Source organism: Symphalangus syndactylus, chromosome 19 (assembly GCF_028878055.3).
Source record: "Symphalangus syndactylus isolate Jambi chromosome 19, NHGRI_mSymSyn1-v2.1_pri, whole genome shotgun sequence".
Classification (NCBI taxonomy): domain Eukaryota; kingdom Metazoa; phylum Chordata; class Mammalia; order Primates; family Hylobatidae; genus Symphalangus; species Symphalangus syndactylus.
The window spans coordinates 82,089,608-82,110,626 of record NC_072434.2 but is presented as its reverse complement, the minus strand read 5'-3'; the positions used below and the strand labels follow the sequence as shown (position 1 = coordinate 82,110,626).

General features: G+C 36.9%; 1 protein-coding gene across 1 annotated transcript in view; it reads right to left on the bottom strand.

Moving 5' to 3' along the window:
• RYR2 (ryanodine receptor 2) overlaps positions 1-21,019 on the bottom strand; it is a 784,036-nt gene that overhangs the window by 150,256 nt on the left and 612,761 nt on the right. Inside the window, exons 57-62 of the mRNA XM_055233438.2 lie at positions 16,170-16,247; positions 14,794-14,869; positions 9,599-9,722; positions 9,005-9,120; positions 5,713-5,777; positions 3,251-3,372 (exon numbers count right to left, since the gene is read on the bottom strand). Of these exons, the coding sequence (XP_055089413.1) occupies positions 3,251-3,372; positions 5,713-5,777; positions 9,005-9,120; positions 9,599-9,722; positions 14,794-14,869; positions 16,170-16,247 (581 nt within the window). The remainder of the gene's footprint in view (positions 1-3,250; positions 3,373-5,712; positions 5,778-9,004; positions 9,121-9,598; positions 9,723-14,793; positions 14,870-16,169; positions 16,248-21,019) is intronic.

Genomic DNA, 21,019 nt, shown 5'->3' with positions numbered 1-21,019 from the left:
TCTTAGTGTTAATGAATTCGGTTAAAAAAATTGTGATAGAATTTTAAAAAGAAAATTCCTGATTCTGACAGTTAAAATCTATATAACCTACCTTTACCCTCTATATAACCATCTATCTATCTATCTATCTATCTATCTATCTATCTATCTATCTATCTGTATATATATATACCTTTACCATCTATATAACCTACCTTTCCCCTAAATTACCAGCTTCTACATTTTATTTATGTAGTTATCTACATTTAGAAAATATGTTCCTTTGTTAATCTCTGACCTACAAGTTGTTCAAGATCAACTTTGACTGGCTTGATTTCCATAAGTCTCTCAGCCCTCTATATCCATCCAAGGTGGTCTTACTTTACTTTGAATCCCATCTTACTGCCTGGCTTTCTTTCACTAGAGTTATACTCATATTCACGTATTTAGCCACTGCAAAGTATACTCCAGACACGACAGTACTGACCTTAGATACAGCAAATGCTCAGTATATAATAATTTCTTGTGCCAGGAAGTATCTAAATATCTCATGGAAACATCGGTTTTAATTGTGGAAAAGTTAACTCAAACCCACACAACTATTGCTACTCACATCTGTTAAACACTTAAGACCATTATCATAGTGTTTATCATGCGAATGAAGACATGCTTATTTATTCATAGTGGCAGGGCCAGTTTTCTACCTATTAAGTTTATACCCTACCAATATTTTTCTATACATACAAATTAAGTTCTCTTTAAAAGCTGGGTTAATACTATTTGAGCATATATTTTATATTCTATCGTGATCATTTTATGAAAGCATTAGATACTCATATCCATCATAATGTTAATGACTGCACAGCATTTCGTACAGACATGAGCCATCATTTATCATTTCCTTATTCGTATTTTCCTCTAATTTTCTTTCTCTGTCAGGTTAAATTCTAGCTATGTTTGGCACTAAAGTACTGTAATAATGTAAGTTACTTTTATTATGCACCTCATTTTCTATGTGTTCAATTTTAAATGGCATATGCTCCTTTTTTTGGGAAATACCAATGGGAGAAATAAAATTTACCAACCCTTTTTCTATTAGTAGGAGAAAAACTTAAGATGAAATACAGTCATGCGTCGTTTAATGATGGGGATTCAGTCTGAGAAACACCTCATTAGGCAATTTCATTGTTATTCCCATGAGACCGTGATATAAGTACAACATAGAAAGTACTTACACAAACCTAAATGGTATAGCCTGTTGCTCCGGGGTACACACCTGGGCAGCATGTTACTGTACTGAATACTGTAGGCAACTGTAACAAAATGGTATTTGTGTATCTAAACATATCTAAAAAAAAATTAGTAAAAATATAGTACGGGGCCACTATCATATATGTGGTCCAAAATTAATCGAAATGTTGTCATGTGGCGCATGACTATAATTAAAAATATTCTGGTGCAGTGTCATTAGAGAGAGGGGTAGTCTAGGGTTAGTCTAGAGCCCCAAAGGGACATCAACTGAGGCTAGCACAAAATAGCGATGTACCTCTGACTTATTCTATGAGGGATACAGAATTGGCCAAGGAAAATGGGCCAATTTTCTTTTTCGGTGTATACTTCCATGAAATTTTTCCAGCTTTATAGAGGTATAATTAACAAATACAAATCATATATATCCAAAACACACAATTGGATGCTTCGATATATGGATAGTATGGGCTCAGTGAATAGTTCTAAGGGTAAGGCTGAAACTGAACGGAAATAATAAAACACAAGACAGGAGAGGAGGAAAATAGCAGAATTTGCATCGATTTATTTGAATTTTTCTCTATTTTCTCTGATTTTATTTTATCTTTATATAACTGAGTGATATCTAGATTAACAACACCCTTTGAGAACAAAGTTCCTATTAAAAAAGGCTAAGAGACCCAGGGAGGAGTAGGAGACTTCAACGTGTCCTCAATTTCATGATGTTGAAGGGTAACTTGGTGCCTTGCGATATTCTAGCTACTTGCGTGCACCCACAATCCACAGGGGGATGCTGGCTCAGAGTAGTGGATGTGGTGCTTATGAAATGATGAGGGAGGAGCTGCTCTCCCTTCCAGTGAAGGTGGGAAGGAAGGCCACGTTCAAGTGGGAAGGGGTGGAAATTCACATCTTGGAAAGTAACTGCATTGCCTCTCTCCATGTGGCAGCAATTTGTGGAAACAAACCGCGCCGCTGGGATGGATTCCTGCTGTTATTTTAACTATAATAAATTTTATAGGAAAATTATCATTTGAAGAAGTTTGAGGACATGTTTTATATGTTGCAATCCCATATCACATGACTGGCCACTTGCTACTTGGTAAAATAGATAATAAGTGAAAGAGATGAACTGACAATTCCACTCCAGCTGCATTCCCCAGTGTTATGTAGTGCAGGAATCTTTCCACTTCTCCACCCTCTCATGGAGGCTGTATGCAATCTCATCTCACTCTGTCTAATAGGTGGAGACTGTACTGCCTTTCAGCGCAGCATTGACGTCAAGTCCAAGGAAAGTCTGTATTTTCTCCAGTGTTCTGCTTTATACTGTGTATTCACTTTTATAGAAATTTTGTTCCGATACAATCTAAAAGCTTGGTATGGACTTTTGGACAATGTAATATTAGAGAAGTAAACTTGCTCCGTAATTGATTCTCATGTACATTAAATTCTAGCAGAAATCTGAGTAAAAGGACCTGATATCCCCAGCAGAATCACAACTGAGTCCATAAAGAACCCTTTGGTTTAAACAGAAATGAGAAAGCATTGCTAAGAGGGGAAACCTTCAGAAATTTTGTAGGTATCTTTACTCCATTTTCTTCCAACATTGGTCATTATTTTTAAATTAAATTTGTATATGTGGGATTTTTTTTCTGAACAATAAAGGCTGGCGAAAATATCAGATTTGCAGAAACATTAAAGAAACTAACGTCAAAAGTACCGCTTATCACAAATACTAATATGGTGAAGCATGTCCAGCCTCTATGTGTAGATTGTGAAATGAGTGATACTTTATCCTTCTATCCAGCACTACACTTAGCAGCAAAATATAAAGAAACTCAACATCTAGAACACATATCTTAACTTGTAGAAACTGTTTTTGTCTAGTGTTTGTTTGCACGAAGACATGGACCAAGGAAATGGGCGGATACCCTCCGCACAGCCCCACTTTAGGGTCCTCAGGTTTTCTTTGCAACTGCACATACACCTAAGTCATACAACAGTGTTTATTTTTATAGCTGTTTACCTAGTCACCATTTCTTTCTCTTTGTTGGAAGCATGTCCTCCAGAGCAGAGAGGTCTGCTTGCTGCAGATAAGAAGTATAAACGATGGTTTTTGAAATACTGATCAATTAAAGGAAGAACGACCTGAAAGAAAGGAAAAGAAGACAGATCTACGTAGTGGAATCTTTCAGGGGATGAATGGGAGCTGAGGCTTTGGAGCAGTCAGAGTTCTGTTCACATGCAACAGGTCTCCTTATGTCCATGCCAGGCACGTCATAGTATGCCTCTCTTAAATCTTACTCTACCGTCTCCAGCCATAGTGGCAGGATGTGATTATGGGGAACAGAGCAAACTTGCAACAGTTTGGAATTATTCTCCATGTTTTCTCAAAATGAAATATTCTCAATGTTTTCATCTAATATAGTTCAGTGCCCAACAGACCCCAAAATAATCCATAACTACCATATGTTGAGTCTCTACTATGTGTGAACATTGCAACTGATAATAGCAACTGCTCTGTAGGGTAGATGCCATCATCCCTGCATTCTGGGTATTAAATGGAGACACAGAAATGTGTGACTTACCGAACGTCACATTGCTACTTAGTTGCCTACAAACTGTTCTTTTTACCTGGCCTTTCTTAAAGTGCACTTTCCATTTCTACCCACGTTTCATCCTGCTGGCCTTGGGCCAATTCCTTCTCCTCACTCTGTCCACTCACGTCACCTGGCCTTGTACACACCGTTCCCTCTGTCTGGTGTGCTCTTCCCATACTCCATATCCTATTCACTCTGGTCCTCCTGTAGATCTCAACTCAGTGGCACTTTGCCAGGTAAGTCTTTGCTGATCTCAACTAGATAAAGTCCCACATTCTGAGCTCTGATAACATCATTTGCAATTTTACATTGTATGCGTGGGACTTTGGATCAAAGTCTCTCTTTCTGGGAGCCTATGAGTTACACAAAAACAAGAAACATTTCTGGATTTGTTTCCCATTATAGCCTTTTCCTAGCCTCCAGAACTATTAACTGGTCTCTTCCGTTTATCACTGAATCCCTAGTGCTAAGGACTGTGACGGGCCCATAGCAAGAACAAGATCGGCACTTGTATTCAAACTCAAGTCTATCTAAATATACTTCTTTTTCCTACCATGTGGTAGAGCACAGCTATATATAATGAGGACTACACCAGTTTTTATTGCTCTTCCTTGACAATTGGGACATTGCTTGAATTTAGTGACTGGAACATAGTAGGTACTCAATATGGTAAATGAATGAGTTATAGACTTAGTAGAAATTAAGCCACATTAAGCATCTGTAAACAGATGCACTAGGGGTGCTGAGTATACGGGCAACACAAGAATGTATTTTAAAGGGATAATTAGAGGCTGTGAATACAGCATCCTGATAATTGGCTACCAAGAAAGATTACAATCTCACAGAGACCGGAGATATATATATGAATCTATCAATTGATGAATCGCTAACTATGTGCAGCCCAGGACAAACTTTGGATCTTCAAATGATTGGAACAGACTCTGAGTGCTATATTGAATGGGAAGAAGAGACAACAGAAATGGGTTTTACAGTAAAGAACATAATTTTGAAAACATACTACAAGCCAAATATTCATCAATCAAAAAGCATGCTATTTTAAAGTCCACAAAAGTTGTATTTATAGAAAATTATCTGTAATCACTGAATGCAAGTACTTTAAAAGGAAACAGACAGCAGTAATTAGGTCTTCAGGCTCACTTCAAGGTGTCCTAAACAGGAAAGCTTACCCAGGGGCATTTGTATATTCATGGCAATCCCTGGGCCATACCCTAATGCCTGACCCAGACTAGACACACAGTGAATATTGAGTAAATGCATTAAATCATTTGGAGACTTTACAACTCTTCATGTCCATCCCTTTTCAGCTGAAAAAAGTGATGAATTTTCCAGTAATATAGCAAATTCCTGATAAATCCTTATGAAATAAAATAAATAATAGCAATGGGATATATTTTGTATATAAACAATTTATCCTCTCTGATCTTCCATAAAATGGGCAGGACTAAGGTCCCGCAATATTCTATACAAAATGTTCTTATAATGTACCTATTTATGAATTAACTCAGACTTTCCTATTTATAAAAGAAATTCTCAACTAGAAATTTTAAATCATAACACTATCCAAATGTTAAGAAATAGATATTTTTTATTCTATGTCATACAATAAAACAAAAAAAATGCAGACTGAATTAAACCTCAGATAGAACGAAGTCATTTGAAGAAGGAATGCGGTAGGGAATGCAGAGTTAAAGTCTGACCAAGAATGCTGGGAAGATGATTCATGCAGTTATTTTCATGCCACAGAATATTTACGTGCAGTGAAATACACATTCGTAGACAAGTATGTTCTGAAAAGGGCAACGATCTAATGAGTAGGGTATGTAAACAAACATATTGAAGCAAAAACAAGATAGATTGTATACTGTACTTTTGCAAAGAACTTGATTTCTTGTTCATAAGGGAAATGTTCTCCTTTGCCTCTGCTGCCACCATCTGTAGATGTGAAGAGTTTTTAGGTAAATGCTGCACTGGAAACATTGCAAGATATTCATCCATAACGCAAAGGTTAGAAGGCATTGCTAAATGTATTATCCCGCTAAACTGAACGTAAAAAGCCTACCAAAAATACAAAGGCAAACTTTGGCAGTGTCATTAAAAATAAAAGGATTTTTAATACCCAAATCAAAATTTAAAAAGCTATTGAGGACAGCCCATAATTGTGGTTAGAAACACAAACACATTTGTGTAGCTTTGAGATCTTACTGACATAGAGAGGGGAAAATGGAATAGAATAAAGTAAAAATCCCACATTTTCAGTAGCCTTTAAGAAAAGAAGCTCACTGGGGAAGAGGACAGTGAGTGTAAACTGAATGAACATAATTGGTTAGATATTAACCCTGGCCTCTAATAATAAAGATTGCCTCTTGGTGTGACCGAAAGTTAAAGCTCCTTAATTTAAGATACAAACGAAAAAACTGCAGGAAGTCAGGATCTGGGATGAGGAGGAGGACAGCAATTTTAATATTAGGTTGGCAAATTAGCATTCTGCTAAAGAATAAAGAAATTTTGACCTATGTCAAAAGATAATTTTCATAAGTGAAGCGAAAACACCCAAGTTTTCCCCATGGTTTAGAAAATGATCCAAGGTCAAGAATTGATTAACCTAATTCATTTAGCTTAGAAGGTGGCCTTTCTTACCTCCTTCATGCATATGGAAAAGGTTCATGCATATATTAACAGATGAGGTAACAATAAACTATAATAACAACTATGGCATGCAGAACATATTGGAGAGCTGAAGAATTCAGAATTGGATATCAGGTTTTAGTAAAATTTGTAAGCAGAGCTTCCAGTTATTTAAGAGCCAAGCTGACTTTTGCTTGAAGAAGTTATTTTGCAAAATAATAATAATAATAATAACTTGAGATAATAGTTTATCAAATTTTAGACAAAAATACAATTCGTAGGAAACTTAGGCAATTATTTTGCAATATCAGAATGCTCTTCCCATGAACCAGTAAAAGAAAATTACGGTTTTTTAACACTTGCAAATTTCATTTGCATGGCACTTTGGCATTTGAATCTCTCTTAAACACATTATGCAAAACGGCTGGATTCATATAAGAGACTTTTTCATATAAAGTTATGTCAAGATAAAATTTTGTACACAGCCAAATCTGCTCATATTTCAATGAATTAAATAGGAAATGTCTTTTACTACATTAAAAAAAATGCTTATGTGCCAAATGTGAAAAAGATGTGGAGAGAATACAACCTATGGTACAATAACAGAAATTAGAAAAAGGCATATGCATATTTTTACTACCACAATTAACTTAGGTCTAGGAATGGCTACATGAGAGATGTGCTACAAAATCACCAAAGTGAAGGATAAAGGGAGAAGGCAATATAGCAGTTTCACTTGCGATAACAATGAAAGATGGAAATTAAAATAAACACGGTATTGACAATCACAGCTCGATCTGCTCCTCGAACAGAGTTATTGTACCTAATTTGCCCTGGCCAAGCCATCTGAAAACGGTACATACAGCATCAGGAATTGTGAAAAAGGTTATTTGGTTGGGTTCTGTCATTGTAGCCTACTTTCTCTCCTGTGCTCTGTTTATAAGGCCCTCTACCCTGTGGATAGAATGAAATGTGTCAAGTGGGTGGATGTACCCTGGCGCAAGATTCTCACCACCCCCATACATGAAAACTGTAGTAGGTAGTTTATTCAGCAATTTGAATAAAGTGTGAGTAATCCCTAAACATATTTCTTCCCTTCAAATTGGTATTTGTGTTCTCCAACGTGAAGGTAAAAAACAAATAACTTTCTCGTTCCTTTCTCCAAATGATGACTCTTTCTTTCTCTCCTGTCCCTTATTTCTCCAAAAACAAGACTGGATATTGGAGTTGCTACCCATATTGGATCCATCCAAATGTGGATCAGAAATTGCAATATTTAGCTTTGTGTGTAAAAGCTGCAATAATTCACCCCTACCTCATTTTTGTTCTTTGGTTAAATTTCATCAATTCAGATTAATTTAGCTACGTATCAGGATAAGTCAGGAATCATATTTTTAAAAATTGTTAGTTATATGAGTTATAGAGAGATTACAGATTATAAATAAGCACGTAGTGTAAGCTTTTAAGAAAAAGAAGTGCTCGAAGAGAGCAATAATACAGTATTTGAACTGTAGAGGCAGGTTGAAAGAGAAGTCAATTGTTTATGAGAATGATGCTCAATTGGAAAATCTTTAATCACATTTAGGATACAAGAGGCCAGAAAGAAGAAAATACCAGAGCTCTAATTTCTACAAACTTTAATCTGATGCTATGGCAGAAACTAGATTTACATCCTAAGACAAACAGCAGCTAAGGGATCCAAGATGAATGGTCCCAGAGGAAAGGTGTTGAATGACAAAAGGAATGAGTGTTAAAAACAAAGAGAAAACCTCGAGAACAAAAATGAAAATAAATGAATAACCGCCAGAAGAGCACACTACTTTCAAAAGGGAACAAACTGGAATTCCTTCCATCGTATTACTACGCAGTGGCTGGAAAGTGCTCTGACATTAAGGTAAGCAATTAACAAGTCGAATTTTAATTCAACAATGTGGGAGGACCACAACATAGCAGAAGTGACTGGAGGCTGCTTTGATCATCTGTGCTGAATCTAAGACTTAAAGAATGAGGTTTTAAAAATTTTGAGACAGCACTGGGCCAGACGGGGAAGAGGTCTTTCATTGTACCCTAAGAGCGATAATAAAGTATTCTGCACTGCAGTTACTCTAGTATTAACGTGTTTCCCTGCAAAGCGTAAACTCAAAGCCTCTATAGTGCTTAGAAATTTTGAAAAGCCATAGTTTTGGAAGTTTTTCTTATGAGTAGAGCCATTGATTTCATAGGCAAGATTTAACTCTACCTTAAAATTCTGATGTCCTTCCAATGTATCTTTCAAAATGAAAAAAAAAATAAATGCCAATAAAAATTATAAGGAGAATAACTTATATGTTAGATTTTTAAAAGTTCACAGACTTTACCCACTCCCCAAGAACTTGTTCATCCATTGACTGTTGAACTCTACTTAGTAGTAGGATGAGTAGATGGGTTTATACCATCACAAATAGCTCAGCAGCCTGTGTTGTTCTAGATCCTGATGTTGTAAACATTAAAAACAACAAACACTGGGCTATTAGCAATGGGACTAAGGTACCTACCAAACTCCAGGATATACTGATGGGCTTCATCCACATAGCGAATGAGTTGTTGGAGGAAACTATAAGCAAACCGTTTCTCAATAGAAGGCGTGTCCAGTTCCAGGTCCTTAAATCCTCTGCAACAGCAAAAATGAAAATGGGAAAGCAATTTGTACAAAGCTCTTAGAAGGTAAAACTGTGTGTGTGTATATATATACATATATGTTTATATATACATAAATTTTGAAGTTTATCTAATGTTATTGTAGCTCAAAGAAAAAGTAAGATTTAACCTATAAAGAATATTTTGCATATGATATAAAGCTTCAGTGAATAACGAAGTGTTGCATTTACAAAAACAGGGTGTGATTTTTTGCCTGGGGATTTTGCCTAAATGATGGATGGTGATTTAATCTATGTAGCAAGAGGAGCTTAGTCATGTGGCACACAGCCAGGAGTGTTAATGTTTCTGATGTGCGTATCTTAAACATATTAAACAGTACCTCAAAAGTGTCAACAGATCATTGAATTCATTTTCAGCTTTAAATATGATGGAGATATTTAAATATTCACTCTTATGAAAAGAGTGTGCACTTAGGGTATGTGTACTTTTACCTGGATACAGCATATCCATTGATCTGCAAGAACTTGAGGATGTCCTGTGCTTTTTCTCTATCCTTGGCTTTCTCTTTGGCCGTCAGTGTATCATAGGGCACCAGCAGAGGATGGTTTCCCCCTCCTAAGAGTATGTCAGGACAAGAACACAGCACAGTAATTTGAAAAGAATCGGAGACGAGACACAGATATATAATTGGACCACACTATACAACTTTTCATATCCTTTAATAATACACAGAGCATATAAGACTCTTCTGCCTCTACTGCCTTTAATGTTTCAATTAATTCAGAAAAACTACTCAAAGAAAGACTGTGCATATGCCTTCTAAGAGGCAGTTAAAACATGAACATGCATGCATTTGCAATACTAAGTGACAATAATATCAGCACTCGCCAATGAGAGGGAAGCAGCTGTATTCTCTTCTCTGTTCAAAGCAATTCTGAATGTGGAGAGTGGAAATAAATGCTAAATCATACTTCGCTGGATTTAGAAAAGTTATAAAGCATGTTTCAGGGGTTATGCTTCATTTGCTGCCCCACAGAGAGAAGAGAAAAAGTCTTAAATATGGAATTTTTATTATATCTCTCAGATCAGAGAGTACTTCATAGTCACATTATTTATAAATACACAAAACCATATGTAGATGTGCTACATTAAAAGTGGATCACTCTTAAGTGTCTAATACTTGACTTTAAACCATGTGGGCAAGTACATTTTAGCAAGAGTCTGGATTTCTAGTATACTCATCCTGATAATACTTACTAAAAGTAGTCTTTCTTCCAGATTTAAAAATTCTAGAAAATATGCAAATTTAAAAAAACTAATAAGGAGAAAAACCTTTCTTTTTTTTTTTTTTGGAGAAGGAGTCTCGCTCTTTCACCAGGCTGGAGTGCAGTGGCGCGATCTCGGCTCACTGCAGGCTCCGCCCCCCGAAAAACCTTTCTAAAATTATAAATTACGTAAAAATTTTGGTTAAAATTTTGCAAAAATTATAAAAAAATTAAACTGTTAATTTCAGATGTAAAGATCTGATACAAAGAATGCTATTAAAACAGCAGCAAACTGAATAGCATGGTGTGCCTCACATTTAACATTCATAAAACATGTATGGTAATATATATTGTGTGGGAGGCTGAACTATCCTGAAATACAACTGCTAAGGGAATTCCAGGAAGAATAATTGAGAATAAATATTGTTTGAATTGTAACAACATAACCCTATGAAATCAGTTTCCAATGTAGTTTAGCCAGGAGCTACTGCAACAATCACAAACGTTGAATTAGCCCTACACAATACATAAGCAAACAAAGGAGGAAATAGCTGCTTCCCCAGCGCTGGCTTTGACTGACAGCGCCATCTACAGACATGCAATCGCCCACTGAACTTTTATACCATTAGGTGACACTGTGCTATCATACATGCAAGGTGGTGGTCAAGAACTACCAAGCTAACAAATACTAACCATAGAAAGGAATTCAGGTACTTCACAGTATATTAATAATATCAAGCACATACAGTTGTCAGAAGACAATAATAACAAACACTTGTGAACAGCAGAGGGTATAGAATATGTTGCTAAGTTTAGTAGAAACCAAATTTGACTTTTGTCCTAATCAAAGATATAATTAAACAGGACACTTTATAAGGATACTCTAATTAACAACAATTTATTATATCTTTTCAAATAGCTACAAGAGCAGTTTTTGAATGCTCCCAACACAAAGAAATATAAATGTTTGAGGTGATGGATAGGCTAATTACCCTCATTTGATCATTACACCTTGTATACATGTATGCAAATATCACACTGTACCTCATATAGACCATTATGTATCAGTTAAAAATAAAAGCAAAAATCTTTTTAAAATCAAGCATCGAATTCCATCACCCTAATTTAATCAACCATCACCTAGTTTGAACTCCATCACTGCATTTAGTCCTAGAGAATGCGATTAATTTGGCAACTTGATTTGTAATCAGTGATTTTGGGGCCACATACCAATAAGTTATTGTGGGGGAAGTGGGGAGAGAAAGAGAAAGATGCTTTAAAGAGGTCTATAATTTAAAAATCCTGAGAATGCAAAGTACCCACTGACTCTGAAACTCTTCTCACTCTATTCGACCTTCATTGAACTAGATGGCGAAGGGATCTGAAAGCCGCCAGGTGACTGAAATCTACGTGCTCACTGTGCCTCTAACTAGCAGTGTGACCGTGGACATTTACGTTGCTCCTCCACCCTCAACTTTCCCATTTGTGATATGGGTGTAGCCATCTTGTGCTGAAGGAAATCAGCCACATGGAGAGGTAAATGAATGAGCAGTAATGCTGAGGATATTACCAAACATACCAGCACGGACTCGTGAACCCATTCATACTAAAGGGTAAAAAAACGCTTGACACCAGTGGGCTGTCTGTGGCTTAACAACAGATGACCATGGTACAAAATACTTGAAGTGGCCGTGGAAAAATAACATTTTTTACTAATTTGGGAGCACTAATTATACTTTTTTGGACTTACACTCCTTTATTTCTATTAACTCCTTATGGCATCTGATTTTTCCCTCAGACTTTTCTAGATTCCAAAGGAGCACTGAGGATCAGATGACTAAGGCAAGCAAAAGAGACATTTTTCTCCTGATTTTCCTAAAGCAGATTCATCTTCTCTGCACAGAGGCAGGGATGATAAAAGAGAAGAGAACGGGTGAAAACAAAACTGTGCAGCTTTGGCCCTGATTCCATTTTTTTTTTTTTTTTTGAGATGGAGTCTCGCTCTGTCGCCCAGGCTGGTGTGCAGTGGCGCAATCTCGGCTCACTGCAAGCTCCGCCTCCCGGGTTCACGCCATTCTCCTGTCTCAGCCTCTCCGAGTAGCTGGGACTACAGGCGCCCGCCACCACGCCCGGCTAATTTTTTTTGTATTTTTTAGTAGAGACGGGGTTTCACCGTGGTCTCGATCTCCTGACCTCGTGATCCGCCCGCCTCGGCCTCCCAAAGTGCTGGGATTACAAGCGTGAGCCACCGCCCGGCCTGGCCCTGATTCTTTTAGTGTTTCTGACTTCTCATTTCTATTTCTCTCTCTCTCTCTCACACACACACACACACACAGACACACACACACACACACACACACACACACACACCCAGGCACCAAGACATCGGGTGGTGACAGATCCCTCTCACCTATCTCTTATTGGCAGTGGGAGTAGAGCTGGCAGGATGCAACTGCCTACAACTGTTGGCTATAAGGATCCTCCCCACTATTGATGTCTCTGAGTGAGAAAACAGCTTTGAAAAAAAGACACACGTCGTTTCTGCTCTGAAACTGGCCACAGTCTGTAACCTGTCTTCTATGCCCAAGACTCATTTCTCTGGTTTGCTAATCTCAATAACCTAAAAGCCAGGATCCAGACTGTATATTTCAACACCTTTCCCACTGGTCTGCCATTTTGGTTCTAAACTAGTTCCTCTTTTAAAATGAGATCCATACGTGCAGTAAGAGAATTAAAGACTGCGAGGACTGATTGCCCCTACCTCACCACTTAGTCTGCTGCAACTAGGTTAGTTTCCCAACTACAGAACATAAATTTGAGCCAGTACAAGTTGTCTGCAGAAGTACGGATGTGCCATTTACGAGTGGTATGACTTGAAGAAAACGTCGATCTGGCTCAGAAATTTAAATAATGATGATTTTCTATCATGCTTATTTAGAAAAGCATATAGGTTGAGTATGTCTAATCTAAAAATCTGAAATCCAAATGTTCCAAAATCAGAAACTTTTTGAGTGTCCACATGATGCTCAAAGGAAACACTTATTGGAGCATTTAAGATTTTGGATTTGGGAATTGGGATGCTGAACCAGTAAGTATATGCAAATATTTAAAAAATCTGAAAAAAATCTCAACTTTCAAACAGTTTTGGTTCCAAACATTTTGGATAAGGGATAATCAACTTGTAATAAGATAGCTGCTTATTATTTTTAATTTAACTCTACCACAGTGACTGAAACATAGTTTAAAAAAAGGAACAGATATTTTTTCATGTAATCTGCTCATGTAATAAGCAGTGATTTTGTTTACCAGTTATGTGGGCAATGCCCTGTCAAGAATTTCACAAAACAAAACTCTGTGACTCATTTGCCATCCATCCATTCATCCATGAATCCATGAGCCAAACAATGAATTAATCATTCATTTAACAAACATTTATGGGGTGGTTTTAGAATACAGGCATATTATCCTTGAGCAGCATTTTGAAATAGGCAGTTAAAAATGTGGAATCTTCCCTTTTCCTCTCTGTGACCAATCCTAATTTGTGTTACTCTGTTTCCTAGTGCTTGGTGCCAGGTACCATCCTTCCATATCACAGCTTTACCTTTCACCATGAAATATGCCCACTTTCAAAGTCTTCTCCCCCTCTACATTTTTACCTAGTCAAATAAATAAACAGTAGAAGATTTATTGGCACCTGTAACTATACAATAAGGATTACAAAAGAAATAAATGTTGTGGCCCTGAGCTGGAAAATAATATATTCCTATTGGGGGAAAGAAAACCATATAGGAAGTCATTAACGACAGCGCATATGCATGCACACACACACACACACACACACACCACATTATAAACAATATGTGTATAGACTAATGGCAAATAAATAATGTTGAAAGATATCATCAGTGTAGCATACATTACATTGAAGAAAATATTTATGCAAATAAATTTTAAAAGACTTGAGAAATAACTAAGAGAACATTAGTTCATTTAATATTTGAATAAAAAAACGGGAAAAGTGCAAGCAAAAGCATGTAAGAGTAACATAGCTGGACTAGACAAAAGAGGCTGAGATAGGAAATAAAAAGGGGTGAGATAGGAGATATTTAAGTTGGGGAAGAGAGTCAGGGAGGGGAGTCTAAGTCATTCATAGAGCAACTCAGATATCAGGATGAGAAGTATAGAAATCTATAAGCTAAAATGGGTAAAAGAAAGCTGTCAAAATTCTGAGACACAAGAAAATATATACTAGCCACTAGGAAATTACAGCATTTCCAACTTCAATCTGTTATAGGCACATTTAAACCATTCTAATTTTAAAAAGTTATAATAAGCTCTTATGCTAAAAAGACTACTTCATCCATGTACTCATGTAATTGAACTCTGATTATTTTTTAATAAACATTTTTAGAAAATATTACCTTTGGACTCTAACTCCATTTTCTTTTTCTTTGCCCATATATTATGGTAGTTTTCAGCCATCATTTCTGCCATAGCCTTAAATGAACAAAAGTATTTATTATTTCAATAGGTAAAAAAGGATAATATTGCTTTCTAATATGTAATATTAGATACCTTCAAGGAATAACTCATACAGTATTAGTGCTATGATACATATAAAAGACAATCAAACACTCTTCTTTAGAATTTGAATCTCAGAGAATTGTAAGGATTTGCAATATTATACAGTAACTAAACAGCAGATGAGAATGGTCATTGTTATTCATAAGGTTTGAAGACATTAATTCAACAATGAAACCAAAATAGCTATGGACTTCAGAAAAAAAATTTGTATTTACAAGTTCTTGTTTTAATTTCCAAAGCCTTAAAAATGACCTAAACCTTATTCAACTTGAATATGGAGAATGTTAGATGGACAGTCAAAGATTTGATTTCTAAATCAATCTCTGTCCAAACTAGGTGAGAGATCTTAGACTAGCCAAGTTGATCTTTCTGTGACCTTTTGGATTTTGATAAGATTACCTCCTAGATTCTTTTTACATTTGATTTTCAAGTTTACTGTGTCATTTTAATACGTTCATATGGGAGCAATAACAAATGGCAAACCAAACAATTTAACAATATGTAAATTTTATATTTACGTCCTTATTTCTCTTGGAACAATACAGTTACCAACAATGCTAATATGTTATTTGAACACCATATTGACCTATTAACTTTATGTCTCAAGGCAATAAATTTTATCTTACTTTCGAATCTGCTATTTCAAAGTAGGTGCCTTGGTGACAAAAAAGAACAGATGAGACTACGAATGGAGCAAGCAAATACAATCAATTTCTCTGGAAAAACTTAAAAGAAGGTGGCCCTTGCGCCGAGCATTATTAACTATTTACTCTCTTCTCACACACAACTATTTAACATAGAGATTTTTAAATGGCTATTATCTTTAAGGAAAATATGTTATATGGCTGAAACACCCTAGAAAAAGTTGTATCACCTTTTTTTTTTTTTTCTTTGAGAGGGAGTCTCACTCTGTCACTCAGACTGGAGTGCAGTGGTGCGATCTCGGCTCACTGCAACCTCTGCCTCCCAGGTCCGAGCGATTCTCCTGCCTCTGCCTCCCAAGTAGCTGGGACTATAGGCACGTGCCACCACACCCAGCTATCAATTTTGATAGTATTAAAACATTAGAGTATATAATCTATAAATTCTGTGGATCCAGTATAGATCGCCGCATTCAAATAAACCATGCTGCGAAATATATGCAGGAAAGTATTACATTACGCTTCTTAAAAATTAACTTTGGAGACTATTTTTAAAAGTTAATAGTACTTACGTGCAGGTCTCTACATAGCGTAACATTGCTCATGTCAATGGCGCGGGGACTGTAACCATGGGCAGCGTCTACAGAAACCTAGATCATTTGTGTGAAAAAGCAGTGCCTCATGAAAACCTTGTGAAGAGAGACTTAACTTAAACTTTAAAAATACAGCACAAATTTCCAAACATAGTGTTTCCTTAGATAGAACTGGCAAGTTTCTATACAAAATGATGTTATAAACACATCTCGCACATTAAAATTATATTTGGGTGTCTGAAAATGATTTATGATTGATAATTCTGAAAATTGCCTATCAGAATTTGATGTATTGTGCAATGAATCCAAAATTCTGAAACATTATCTTATGCAGAGGACCGTTACATTTTTGAGTTTCTTACAAATCCAAGTTGGCTGCAATGAAATTTAGTCTTCCTCACGCAAGCAAGAGTTAATCAAAGACGTCAATATTTATAAATGTCTTGATGGGTCCAATGTTAGGATAAAGTATAACCAACTTTTAAATTATAATAGTATATCATATAGTATTCAATGATGCACTTGGAAATCCTCGAGGAAGAGACTCCTTTAATTTCTGAATTAAAGCTTTTAAAAAATGAAATATACCTCTTCATCAATTTTAAGGAAGTTTCACTAACCATCCTGGGCACTTACCTCCCTCCACCCAATGGCATATTATGTGAAAGTGTACCACAGAAATGAGCTCTGGTTCCTGCTTATAAATCTAAAACTGTATCTTGATATTTTCCATAATTGTGTATATTCTCTCGTTAAAAACGCACAAACAAAAAGCAAACTAAAACAAAATGAAAATATAGCTCATTATCATGCTTGTACAATAAAAGTGAGTGTAACATATGCTATAACTAATAACAGGCTCATGAGCAATACTTAGTTTTGACGGCACCCTGGCTTCTGTGCCTTCACCAGGAGGACACTGTTCAAACCTTGTTCAAAGAAGGCAAACACCATGGTGGAATGAATCCAGCTTTCTCTGTACCTCACTTCTGTTTTCTGAGCATCACTCCCTTTTTATCTATAAACAATATCCAGCCACATGGCAGCCCCAGACTCTCACTGGACCTGTCCTGGTTTCAGGGACTGCCACTGGTTCTTTGTTCAATTAAACTGTTAAATTTAATTTGTCTGAAGTTTTCCTTTTTTTTTTTTTTTTGAGACAGAGTCTCGCTCTGTCACCAGGCTGGAGTGCAGTGGCACAATCTTGACTCACTGCAACCTCTGCCTCCCAGGTTCAAGCGATTCTCCTGCCTCAGCCTCCCGAGTAGCTGGGATTACAGGCACGTGTCACCAAGCCCAGCTAATTTTTGTATTTTTAGTAGAGATGGAGTTTCACCATGTTGGCCAGGATGGTCTCGAACTCCTGACCCTGAGATCCACCCGCCTAGGCCTCCCAAAGTGCTGGGATTACAGGCGTGAGCCACCATGCCCAGCCTGAAGTTTTTCTTTTAATATGCTAAATAGGCCACCGGCCTCAAAGGCTGGTATGAAATTAGGTAATGGATGTAAAATCCTCAGCAAAGTGCCTGACACAAAGAAATGGATGAGGAATTTTAGTAAATGGCTATTCTCATTGTTAGTATACTATCATTATCACTACTACCACCATAACTGCTATCAACACCATAGTTCCCACACAGTTGTAGTGAGGAGTGGGTGAACATATTTGGGAGTCATAATTTTGCCCACCACAACATACAAAATCAAAGCCATTATTCTCTCCTTGCTGTCCCCAGCACTCCTTTGGTCTTTACCTCACCTAATACAGCTATTGATTTGGGGACACAAGCTAGAATCCATGGCAACCATCTCAGGTTACTCCCCTTCATCTATTATCATGTCTATGTCCCCACCCAAATCTCCTCTTGAACTGTAGCTCCCGTAATTCCCTCATGTTGTGGGGGAACCCAGTGGGAGATAGCTGAATCATGGGGGCATTTTCCTCTATACTGTGCTTGTGGTGGTGAATAAGTCTCACAGGATCTGGTGGTTTCATAAGGGGAAACCCCTCTCACTTGGCTCCTCATTCTTCCCGTCTGCCACCATGTGAGATGTGCCTTTCACCTTCCACCATGAGTGTGAGGCCTCTGCAGCCACGTGGAACTGTGAGTCCATTGAACCTCTTTCTTTTGAAAATTGCCCAGTTTCAAGTCTGTTGTTTACTTCCCCCATTAGAATGTAAGCTCCTTGATAGCAGAGATTTTTGTCCATTTCGTCACTGATCTACCTGAAAAGCTTAGAACAACGCAGTGTACATAATAGGTGCTCAATAAGTATCTGTTGAAGGAATGAATGCATCATTCTTCTATCCTATCTTGTATTTTAGTTCTAGATAAGAAACACATTCCAAAAGCTTCATTCTAATCTCTCTTCCCCTTCCAGGTTATAAGCTTATTTTTCATTTGTTTTAAATAGTTTTTATCCTACATTTGCAGTACTGAAAAACGGATACAAGGTAAGAAATTGGAATTTGGGAGTAAATAATTGTTGAAAACCTGTGGGATACGCCTGAAATTGTCAGAAATGTTTTTTGCTGTTTTCTTTAGCATCCCTACCAAGGAGGGGGTCAAAATCCACCCAGTTAACCCCTCTCCAATCAGCTTCTTGTAACTTCTAACAGCCCTTGTATACTCTATTGTATATTCCGTCAAGCTGATACTGGCATTATTCATGCCCTTATGTTTGTCTTACATATGCAAATTATAAAACCCTAAGTGGGCAGTAAATTTCCTGAGATCAGGATTCATGTCTTCCCGTGGTACTCATGGTAAACAAAGGACATTCGTCAGGTTATTGATCCACATAAAGATAATAAGGACAAATATTATGGCTCACCTATATTGAAACATATGCCAGTTATTCTTTTAAGTGATTGATAAGCATCATAACCAGAACACTTACAACATTCTTTCAAAGCCGATGCGCATACCAGCTTCATTTTAAAAATGAGAAAACTGCAGCATGTAGAGGTTAACCAGTTTACCCAAGCTCACAATACCAGCTAGGTACTCATGGGTGAGACCAGAATGTCAACCCAGGCTTGGCTGTGCCAGATACTGCCATTAATCATGGGCCACTTGTGTGTCCCTGAGGGAGTGCTAAGCCCCAGTGAAAAAAAGCTGAGGAATTCAGGCTCAGAATCACATCTACACATGATCTTCACTCATCCATTTATATTCCTTATATAAAATGATGCTATAAAAACTGTTCCCTTAGTCAGAAGAGTTTATACATGGTAGAAAATTGCTTTATAATCACATAGGAAATCAGTAACATAAAAAAAGACAAAGAAGTTTAACAAGATGATAGTTGAAAAAGAAAACGCTATAAGGTAAGTAATGGAGAAATGACAATCTATGTTAACATTTCAAATAATCTTGGTTTATGCTTAAAGAATCTTTGGGCGAAAATAATGGCAAGAGTTATAAATAGACTTGTGGCCTTTGGTATATATTGCTCCCCATTTCTGAGGCTTATAGAAATATTCTTTCTTTCCCACCTACAGGCCGAAGTGCTACAAACACAAATATACTCTTTGATTTCCCACTCATGAGATGCTCTCAATAAATGCTCTCCACAGAAATATTGACATAACAATAGTAACAATAAGAATTCACATTTAATGGGGCAAACGGAGATCAACTATCCAAAGGTACATTTTTAGAAAGTAGCACTACCAGGATTTAAGCCCAAGTGGTGAAATTCCATAGCCCTTCCTCTTATCTCATAAACTGTGCCTCTGGCACAAGCATCACCTAATATTTTGAAATCACATACGAGATTTAAGAATGAATTTCAAAAATCACATGTCACTGTAAAAATCACTAAGACATGAGAGATGGTTCCACGGGTTAATAAGGTCTATTAAGGGCTTACTATTAGAACAAAAAGGAGAAAGAGAAAGAGGAGCGATAGAAAATATATATGATTTTAAATTAGAGTACATAATTTTTGCTATTAAGGGCAGTGGGAGAATCTACCTTATTTTTCATGAAGCCTAAAGTCACCTCCATTTGTAGTAATTTCTTATTTCTTATCTACCTTACAGAATAATTTTTAAAAAATCATCCCTTTCTCTACACTGTGTAGTGCCTTATACATACCACTAGTCCCACTCTTACCATACCATGTTGTAGTAGGTTTAACTTGACCTTATCTAACACTATTTTATGATTTTTAGGATTAGAATTGTCTCGCTAGCTTTGTATTCTTATTACCTAGTATGCAGTTTGTGCTCAGCATTTGTCGAAACAGATTAAAATAAAAGCTAATCTACTTAGAAAACTACATAGACAAAAAAATAGATAAAATACACTTTTACAGCTTCCATCCATATATGATACATCCCAAAGACAACAGAATGTAAAATATGCCCAAATCAGAACTCAATTTATTTAAAAATGTATTTCAAATATGGAGCATGTGAAGCACATGCTGTTAGACCCTCATTTTTTTTCAAAAATGATATTTGTGTAAATAGCAATAATAAACAATACCTGGTATAAACCGCATACATAGTGAGCTGAGGGGTCAGGAAAAGAATAATGACAGATTTAGCTCCCAAGAGAAATGAGGGGGTCAAAGGTAAGCAGCTCACATGACCTTGTGACTAAATGTTAACGGGTGGTATTTGGTGTCCTCCCTGAACTCTAGCTTTTCCACATCAAGGCTGTGCCTTACTCTTGCCACCTTGAGCACCGAAGACCTGTGGGTAGAGCCTTGCTTGTTGGTCGAACTCCCTTTACATGGTCCAGCAGCAACATCTTCTGTGAATTCTTCCTCCGCCTGTGTGGCTGTCTACCTTCCCTCTGCAGACAGGAGCACCCTTG